The sequence below is a fragment of the Limulus polyphemus genome, unplaced genomic scaffold (genome assembly GCF_000517525.1).
Source record: "Limulus polyphemus unplaced genomic scaffold, Limulus_polyphemus-2.1.2 Scaffold1878, whole genome shotgun sequence".
In the NCBI taxonomy this organism is placed as follows: Eukaryota; Metazoa; Arthropoda; class Merostomata; order Xiphosura; family Limulidae; genus Limulus; species Limulus polyphemus.
In genome coordinates, this window is record NW_013667488.1 from 72,785 (window position 1) to 83,529 (window position 10,745).

Sequence of the window (10,745 nt, forward strand, 5' to 3'; positions counted from 1 at the left end):
GGTGATCTGATTACGGTGTCTAAAATTAATATTGCTTTAAGCGTGACTGTTGATGGTATTGGAATATTTCACTAGTCTGGAAATACAACCCATTTTTAATCTGCTTATTTTATCTTTATTTGTTAGTTCATCTTTATTAATTTACAGAGCTTAGTATTCAGGGACGTAACTACAAACGATACCCCCCCCCCTCGCAAAAACAAACAACCAGTTATTCCCTTTCTCGCCAATAATTAAATGGTTGAATCTTTCATTTGGTTGTTTGATGGTTGAATCTTTCATTTGGTTGTTTATTGGAGTAGTTTGTTTTGTTGTTGTTGTTATTTTTTTATACGAGTTTTTTTTTTCTATCTTGTGTTTATCTGGTAACTTGTTTCTTGAAGCTGGTTCTTTGATTGAGTTTTGGAGTTCTTTCCCTGGGATGACATTTGTTATTTGGAGTTGTTTACTTGATACTGGCTAGTTATTTGTTGTTGGTTTTTGCGTCCGTCTGTTATTAACCGAGCTTTTTTTTTTAATTATTACAAGTTTTGTGTTAAACTCTTTATTGTTGTTATTATTCATTGTGTCTCGAAACTGTTTATCCGGAAACACTTGTGTATTAAGTTTATGCATCTGATAAGCAGAGCATCTTAAAACTGACAGGGTAAAAAGAAAAAAAAATGCACAAAATGTTTACTGATGCGAAGTGTCCATAGTTGTATTTTTCAAGAAGCAGTCGTGCGAATGCCCACGTTGGGGCAAGCCTGTTTAAATACCACCACCGCTACACTGACACGTTTCTTGGGTTTAAACAGCGCACGCGTTCGATAAGCTCCGCCTCGCATGCTGTAGGGAATAGCGAATGGATAAATTATCGAGAGGAGGGGCTCCTCAGCTCGCGCCTCAGGGTGGGAAGGTGTTTTGTCTGATTGCTTCGCATGGCTGGTTGCCTGGTGCACATAGCTTGTAGGCCGGACGGGAACTCGACGTGTCTATATGAGACTTTGAACGTAGCGTGCGCGTGCATTGAAGGACAAAGGTTGAACTAGATACTGGTGTGGACAACAGCAGTGACCTCGGGTGTTCTAAAAGCACTTGTCAAGATTTAGTGGCTCTTCACACTACTAAGAGAGCTATCGAGAGTTGCGTAGTAAGTCTTAGGCCTACACAACTGGACTGAATTCCCGTTTTTTCTACGTAGAAGAAAAAGGACACGGGATGCCCGTGATAAGCCCGGGGAAATACGAGCCACCGGCCCCGTCCCTGTGTGCGGGCTGCGGCGGGAAGATCGCGGACCGTTACTACCTCTTGGCCGTAGACCGACAGTGGCACGTCCACTGCCTCAAGTGTTGTGAATGTAAACTTACCCTGGACTCCGAACTAACGTGTTTCTCCCGGGATGGAAACATCTATTGTAAAGACGACTATTACAGGTAAACTTTTAAATAGAACAATTAATTTATTTAGATGTAATAAACAAGAGTAACTGTATATTACGTCTGGTGTAATACACCGGTATAATAAACAGTCATTCACAGACAGAGGTCAGGAATGTATAAGATCGCACTCTTTAAAAGCTTCGATTGAGTATCATGTTCGGAAAACTTGCTTTTAAGCAAATCATTTAGCCATACATGTTTATTTTTGCGCACAAAAATAACTTTGATTTTTATAACGCCCATACTAAAATGATGACGTTTCAGAAATCTCTCTGTTTTTTAGGTCCAATGATACACCGAAAAACGTTGAAAACATAACTGGCTAATCACGTGAACAATGTTACTGGTGGAATATGTAACAATGAAATAAAACTAGCTTCTTACAGACACCGTACATATATATATGTAAACAGTAGTCTCTTTATTTCACTCCCTCTATAGTTTTATCTATTAAATAGTATAATTTGTCAAGAAGTAAAAGGCCTACGTTTATTATAGAATAAATTATTTTAGGTTTATGTCGTGTTGATATTATTTAGCATCGATTAACATATGTTGATATCCATGCTCATAAGAGAGAGCAACGAGAAAAGTTTTCGGTATCTTAGTTCAGTGTGTTCACTCCATAGGTGAGTGACGTAATTAGTGTCTCTTGTACAAACGATCATTACAAGATGAAATGCCAATAATGTTCAATTTCTGTAGTGCATATTGGTGTATAAAAGGCATTTTAATACTCAAAATAGACGACCTTGTAACACCAACTTTGTTTTTTTTAATTAGACACTCAGGTTTTGTAGTGTTGTTTACGGTTTGCGTTTTAGAAGAACTCTCCTGAAAAACGAAACGTTGAGTATCCAATTAAAGTAAAATAACAAATTTGGCACTGTTTGTTTGTGCGAGTTTTGTTATAGCAAAGCCACATCGGCCTATCTGCTGTGTCCACCGAGAGGAATTGAACCTTTGGCGTTGTAAGTCGGAAGAGACTGAGCCGCCGTCCCACCGGGGGGACAATTTGGTGTTATAAGGACGTTTATTACTAGTATTAAAGTTAATAATAAAATGTTTATCCTGTTATATACACATACACGTGTATCCGTATTGTGTTTACAACGCTCAGAAGTTATGTTTACGAAGTCTAGGCCCGTTATTGCTCTTCTAAACCAAACATCGAATTGCGAAGGAACGCCAGTGACAACCGGTATCATACGAATGTTTATATTACATTGTGGCGGGCTGATAACGTTCCCCAGGTGTAACAACTTCCTGCTAACTCTTATCGCGTCATTTTGGATAATACCTTCCCTTGAAACGGTTTTAAATACAACGATTGGGACGTGTTTTCTAGGAACTTCTCGTGTCGTTTCCAGCTCATTCCATCCACAGAGTTATCTGAATATTTCAAAGAACCAAATATACCTGGCACACTCTCGCGCCGCCAGAAAATAACGAATTAATAAATTATATTATTTTAAGAATCTATTTGTTTTGTTTTGATAGAGAGGGGGATCGCTCCCCCTTATTACTATGGCTTAAGTCGAATGATGAATTTTCACGTACGCAGCATCATTGTTTCCACAGTTCAGTGTACAGAAAGTAACCTGTAGTGACAGAAGTGTAAAGGGGGAATGATTGGTTGTTTGTTTGGTGTTTTATGGTTGTTTGGCACAACTAGGCTATCTGCGCCAAACAACCGGTAAAAACAGTAAAAGTAAACTGTAGTAAAATGTAAAAATAAGGTGAGTTAAAACCAAAGTATGTCCAAAATGACAGATAAAACAATAAAATAGACCAATTGTTCAAGTTGGACAGTGTCACCATCGCCTTATGACACCGTCCAATGTCAGGGGTAAACCCTTACAAAACACGTGTCTAAAATGGTGCCGCCGCTCGCGAATAGGCAACGTGAAAACGAGTTTTTAATTAACTTTCTTGTTGTTCTTCTTCTTGAAGTTAAAGCAGCTAACTTAAATTTTTCACTTTGAGTCTGTTCTGATAAGTAACGCCGAATGGCATAATTCTGTTTGAAAAACATTTGCAGAAGGAAGATAGCACAACAATAGGTTTCCGTCTACTCTAAAAATGGTCGCCTGTTGGATGAGCAGAGCTTTTTGAAATAACTAAAATGGTTTTAAGATTGTGTTCAGACTGGAATACGATCAAAGTTACCCCACCTTGCTTATACACCATATTCAATGGCTGTTGACCTATGACCTTCATTTCTCCAAAGAGTAAGAACGAAAATAACCAACGAAATTTGTAAGCTCGTGTTAAACTATTCGACCCGAATGGTTTACCGGTTGATTTTTGTATGTTTATAACTGTAGGTATTTTAAGCTTTTTCCGTGATTTTTGGCCATCCATATTTGACGATCTTAATCACACGAACTATTGCTAGAAACCCATGACATCTGTAGCTTTTTTTTTTTTTTTTCGAAGACTATAATTCCAAAATCCCGTATGTAAACTGATTTACCGGATATCTCGGTGTTTATAAAGTACTACCACAAGATAAGTCACATTTTAGCGCGTGTCCTACTACGTATGGCCTGATGGGTAGAGCGCTCGACTAGCACTCTGCGGGTCGCGGGTTCGAATCCTCATCGCCGAACATGCTCACCCTTCAGGCCGAGGGGCGTTATGAATAATGTTACGGTCAATTCCACTATTCGTCAGTTTAAAAAAAGGATTTGGCGGTGGGTGATGTTACATAGCTGCCTTCCCTCTAGTCTTTCACTTAAATTAGGAACGGCTACCTGGAGAACAAATGGGCGATACCAGGTAAATCAGCCCGAGATTCACCGAGGATGCCCCGTCATCTAAGGTGCCCCAAACAAAGCGAAACGTCGACAGGGAACCTCGTTTTAAAGTGTAAAATCATGCGTACGTAATATATTTGTCAATATTAACGGAATTTTTAAGTCAATAAACATTCATTTTGAAAGTAACAACGTTTAGTAAATTCTAATGTACATGAATTGGCCTGGCCTGGCCAGGTGGTTAGGGCGCTCGACTCGTAATCCGAGGGTCGCGGGTTCGAATCCCCGTCACACCAAACATGCTCACCTCCGCCATTGCCTGGTCCCAAGTCCAGGATGAGGAAGGAGGAGGGTTGGGCGTGGGGCTAGCAACTCCACCCCGTAAAAACCAACCTGCTACAAGTAACTGCAACAACAACTTTCCGTTGGTGAGGTGTTGTTACGGCCCTATGCTCCACTGGGAGTGTACAGGAATAATAAAAAAAAAAATGTACATGAAAGTTTTCCATAAGATAAAAATTACGAAACTTTCAGATGCGTGTGATTTTTTTTTTTTAAATCACAAATGGTTATCTATCGGTTATCATTGCTTTGCCAACTTTTAACGGTTAAAACGAAGGTATTTTTATAGTTTGATGAAGAAATTATTGTCATAGATTTCAAAAAGTCCGTAAATTATTTAGCATATATAATTAATTATATTCACAACTTTACAGTAATCATGCGTTCAATTATGTCTTTATTTTGCAGAAATTCGCGCAAATCTATTAAATATTGAACTAATAGATCAAGGGGAATGCAGCTAGTCAACAGCACCCACCGCCAACTCTTGGCAGTGCTCTTGCCTTACCGAGTAATGGGGTTTGGGCGTCACCCTTATGACGCACCCACGACTCCAAAGTGTGGAGAGCTTTAATTTTTATTATTCTGTTTACTGTAACGGGACCCGAATGAAGTATTCACGGACGGATACAGTCCATGGTGCTAACTCGTAATAATATAATAAATACCTAATGGTTTAATCATTTTTTTGTAGTGTGTTTAGAAAGAGTGACTTTACATGGAAACATCTCAATCTCAAAGAAAAGCCTAATATAGTCTCGAACTAAGACTATCGTGGGTGTAAGTCCTCAATGACACCCCCCCCCCCATTACTCAATTCGGACCCGGCATGGCCAGGTGGTTAGGGCGCTCGAAGAATGGGAGATAAAAGATACAGTTGCATGTCCGCTGCGACGTACCACAGTGGGGGGTATACACTGAAATAAACGGATAAAATCACGCTACAGCGTTTCATTAAACTAAGGCCCCGGCATGGCCAGGAGGTTAGGACGCTCGACTCGCAATCTGTGGGTCGCGGTTTGAATCTCCGTCCCACCACACATGCTCGCCCTTTCAGCTGTGGGGGCGTTATAAGGTGACGGTCAATCCCACTATTCGTTGGTAAAAAGAGTAGCCCAAGAGTTGGCGGTCGGTGGTGATGACTAGCTGCCTTCACTCTAGTCTTACACTGCTAAATTAGGGACGGCTAGCGCAGATAGCCCTAGTGTAGCTTTGCGCGAAATTCAAAACAAACAAACAATTACTCAATTCACAGTAAATCTAATCAAAAACACCTTAGGTGTGAAAAAAAGGTGCGGCCAAAAAAAAGGATTCAGTGTGAAACTTAAAGGAATGAAATCAAAATTGGCAGCCAAACTGGTAGCTATACTTATAGCATTGATAAGAAATTTTCCAGCAAATATTCATTCATTAGTTAGCCAGGCCGCGTGTTTTTGTTCAACTTGACGGTCAACATCTATAAACTATTCTAGTGAGGGTTGTCTGCTGAATATATATGATAATATATTCTTATTGTTATTATTTACAATTATTCGCCAAATCTCTTGTTGTTGAAATAAGATAAAGCAAACATTTTGGCAGTAGTGTTTATTATTTTTTTCCGGCATTTTTCACAAAGCACATACCACATATAATCAAAGCAATCCCCGATTTGTCAGATAAACTCTCGTCTACAGAGACATTAATTTTTATCATCAAACGCTATATATATATATATATACACACGTATACGATTGTTATTTTCTGGTTACCGATAAAATTGTGTTTTATTTGTAGGTTACAAAAAAATGTCACTGTACTTTTCTGATGACACTGTGCAGGTGCGTGTAATCTCATCAGAGCGTTCAGGAAACGGACTTTCCACGTGCTCTATTGTTCAAACAACAACAAATCCCGTTTCGCTTCGCCTCAGATTGCAAACGCAAAAATACAAATATGAAACTTCTCACGACCTGTTGTGGTGGTAATTATTGGAAAGTTAAAATTAATTTCAATACAACTTTAATAGCAAGGTTTATTAATTGACTTTTTGGCTCCAACAGCAATGATTACCTAGCATATTATTCATGAAATTAGTTTATGTAAAAAAAAACTGGATTTCAAACACGTGTCTCAAGAGTAATATATTAATATTTTGTTTTGGCCACCACCAATTAGGAATATAAACCTGTCACATCTATAGTTTTAATGGGAACCTGGATAAGTTCTATTAACCAAATATGAGAGTAATTCGATTTTATCAATATCACACTCGTATATTTATGTAGGTGACGCTTTCGTCGGTAGTGTTGGGCTCACGATGGGACATTGACACTTAACGTTAATAATGTAATATATACACATATTATTCTCACTGAGCAAGCTTCCAGTCGGTCTGGTATGTCTGTTGTTAAACAGTCGGTCTGGTATGTCTGTTGTTAAACAGTCGGTCTGGTATGTCTGTTGTTAAACAGTTGGTCTGGTATGTTTGTTGTTAAACAGTTGGTCTGGTATGTTTGTTGTTAAACAGTTGGTCTGGTATGTTTGTTGTTAAAAAGTTGGTCTGGTATGTTTGTTGTTAAACAGTTGGTCTGGTATGTTTGTTGTTAAACAGTTGGTCTGGTATGTTTGTTGTTAAACGCAAAGCTATACAAGGGGCTATCTGTGCTCTACCCACCGTGTATATCGAAACTTCATTTTTAGCGTTATAAGCCCGAGACTTACCGCTGAGCCACCGGGTGGAGTTGGGGAGTTTGTCTGGTTTCTTACAAGATTACAAGGTTTCCCACCCACCACCCACTTGTACATGGCTCTACATGGTTTTGTGTATGTGGTTACCCAGAGTTTCAGTCCACAGAAGAGCTGGGCGTGGCCTACTTGTTAATTTGCCGAACTGTTTATCCAATGGTCCACGATTCACGTTCCATTCCGCACTTTGGAGTCGTTTGCGAGTTAAGATTGAAGGTCAAATCCCCCTATTCGATCAGAGCAGCCAAGAATTGGCGATACGTACCGTTTACTAGCTGCCTTCTCTCTAGTCTATCAGTTCAAAACTAGAGACGGCTTGTGTAATTTTCGCAAATAACCGAAACAAACACGGGCCACAAACATACTAAAGCGTTTGTTTTTATTGTTCTTGTTTTGCGGCAGGCCATAAATACTAGCGAACTCTTCAAAGTAAATTTTCATGGTATTAAAACATATTAAATTAGCTTCACAGGAGAGTAATTTTAATATTTTTTTGTCTTTACGTCATCTAATAACAGTAAGTAGCCACGCGGTTGCCCGCGAAATGTCGCGTGAAGTGCATGCATGCAATGCATGCGTAGAACTTCATACCAGCCAGCGGTTGACCTGTAAAGGCTGCCTGTCCCTTAGCAGGAAGCGGAGAGTAACTAGGCACGAGGCTGTGAGATAAACGACAAAAGATGTATGCATGTAAATAAAAACACAAATATAATGATGGTGATGATATAATTCAGTTACGTACATCTCGTGCAGTTACGTACATCTCGTGTTTGTACTTAACAAACACGAGGATGAAACCGACACCAACAAAGAGGGATGGTGCACATTGAATACATTCATAGCGCGTGAAAAGGGGGGATCGCGTGCAAACAAACACTTATTAATGGTTAATTGCCCGTTCATGAAAAGTGATCTAGCATACAGGACTTACGCTCAGCACCAAGGTTAAACTCACGCGGTAATTGCTCTCCTCCCACCCCCTCCTCCACCTTTACGTGCTTCCTAATGGAATTGAAATGTCAATTTAATTAAGCATTAATTTTTTCTTTAGCCATCATCAACACGTTCCTATAGGCTAACCAACAAAAACCGTTCAAAGTTGGGGATGGCAGGTTGATACCTTTCTTCAAAAATGAGAACCGCGTGCGGATACTTTACCTATCACTACTGGAAGTTGGGTTACCGACGCGACTGTTAGCGTTGGTTTCACGCGAACGTTAACCAGTAGGGTAAGAAAAAAAAGCCGCACTGTAATTATTACATTACCAGGGCGGCTATAAAAGTGACTTTCCATGATCGGCAAGAACCTCTTGTTTGGTTTCAAGGATGAATAGTTCCAAAAGGAAAGGCGTGCGTTGTTGATATCGTCTCAGAAAATGGTCGAGTTAAAACAAGTAGAGCGCGAAGACTGCAAACACAACTAATAAAGGATACGGGTGTTACACGCGAGGAGAAACGCTCGGACGTTACGAGGAGCTCCTAGCAAAACGCGATTTGGTTATCTAAAAAAAAAAAAAACAAGGGTCGCTCAAAGAGAGATTAAAAATGTTATTTTTATTACTTCGAACGTTTATAATTCATTTCAACAAGGTTTACTTGAAAATACACAATACAAGTGCTTAGAAGAGAACTTACGCGAAACACTACATTTTATGAAGTAAATCACATTTAACCGTATAATACGCTGTATTTAAAAACGTTCTCGTCCAATTTCAAGGTATCAAAAACATTCACGAACGTAGTATTAAACCGTAAGTTTGAACCACGTCCGTTGAAGTAGCGGTTTCACCCGATACAGTACTGACCGATCGCCCCAGTGACATACATCACTACATTGGTGCACTATTGACTGCATTGCTCTAGTGATTTCTCCAGAGCAGCGTCTGATTAGTTGTATTTAGATACATACTATGACAAAACTAGCTCGTCAGATACCTTCCAATTTGAAGAATGACACGATATGTTTATCTATCGTTCTGTCAAGCTGGTATGCAGAAAGTTTGTTTTGAATTTCGCGCAAAGCTACACGAGGGCTATCTGGTCTAGTCGTCTCTAAATTTAGCATTGTAAGACTAGAGGGAAGGCAGCTAGCCATCACTATCCACCGCCAACTCTTGGGCTACTCTTTTACCAAAGAATAGTGGGATTGACCGTCACATTACGGCTGAAAGGAGTGAGCATGTTTGGTGTGATTGGGATTCGAACCAGCGACCGGTGTTGATATATAGACTACCTGTATATCTATGTATCCAGATAATTTAAACACCTGTTGCTCACTAAACCTGAACCGTACTATATAATACTTTCCCTGATCACATTCAAAGCTATTATTACAAATGTCACTGACTAAAGTAATGTTCTTTTATATAAAGTGAGAATGATTCCTTTGGGGAAGATTTTGAAACAAAGTTACCCAAAGGTTATCTGCGGATAACCCTTTTTTAATCTTGAACTGGTGGGCTAGAGAGAAAGCAATTAATTAACAGCAACTAAACCCAACTCTTGAACTAAAGTCTTCTGACATGATTGACGGTTAAATTCCACTGGTCACTCTAATAGCATACCCGATTTTTATGCGGCAAAGAGATTCGAACCGCGTATCCTGGGGTTCATAGTCCGGCCACGCTAAAACTTGGGAAAACGAGTAGAAACTTTTTAAGACAAAATTCAGTGAAGCAATAATTTAAAATGTTTAGTACTATCATTAGCGAACATGTTTTTTTTTCTTTATATAATGATGATCTTGGTTCGAAACTGTGTGAAGTATAACACAAATTTGTAAGTGTGACAAAGTGTATACTTTTATTTTTAGTCACCCCAGGTGCAAAGCAAAGAAAAATAAAAATCATTGGGCGATCAATGTCACGACAAACATGGTAACTCACAGACAATAAGTTATTAACCCTTTTCATTTTTCTAACTACTTAGTATAGTTACTGTAAGTTCTCAAAAAAATTCTTTAGTCAACTTAAAACTAACCTTAAAGTTTGTGTAAAAAAGTTTCAAAAAATCGATGTTAGAATCTGTACGCAATGTTGTACAATAATACAAACGTTTCAAATTAAGTAAATCTATATAAATATAATAGTGTCTGTTGTCTGTCCGTGCAACTACTTCTATATAAATATAATAGCAGTGTCTGTTGTCTGTCCGTGCAACTACTTCTATATAAATATAATAGCAGTGTCTGTTGTCTGTCCGTGCAACTACTTCTATATAAATATAATAGTAGTGTCTGTTGTCTGTCCGTGTATCTACTTCTACATAAATATAATAGTAGTGTCTGTTGTCTGTCCGTGCAACTAATTCTATATAAATATAATAGTAGTGCCTGTTGTCTGTCCGTGCAACTACTTCTATATAAATATAATAGTAGTGTCTGTTGTCTGTCCGTGCAACTACTTCTATATAAATATAATAGTAGTGTCTGTTGTCTGTCCGTGAAACTACTTCTATATAAATATAATAGTAGTGCCTGTTGTCTGTCCGTGCAACT

At 38.8% G+C, this 10,745-nt stretch overlaps 1 protein-coding gene across 1 annotated transcript in view; it reads left to right on the top strand.

Moving 5' to 3' along the window:
• The first annotated feature begins 965 nt into the window (after positions 1-965).
• Positions 966-10,745, top strand: part of LOC106465232 (LIM/homeobox protein Lhx9-like) — a 34,233-nt gene continuing 24,453 nt past the window's right edge. The window contains exon 1 of the mRNA XM_013925438.2: positions 966-1,415. Coding sequence (XP_013780892.1) covers positions 1,201-1,415 — 215 coding nt within the window. The 5' untranslated portion in view covers positions 966-1,200. The remainder of the gene's footprint in view (positions 1,416-10,745) is intronic.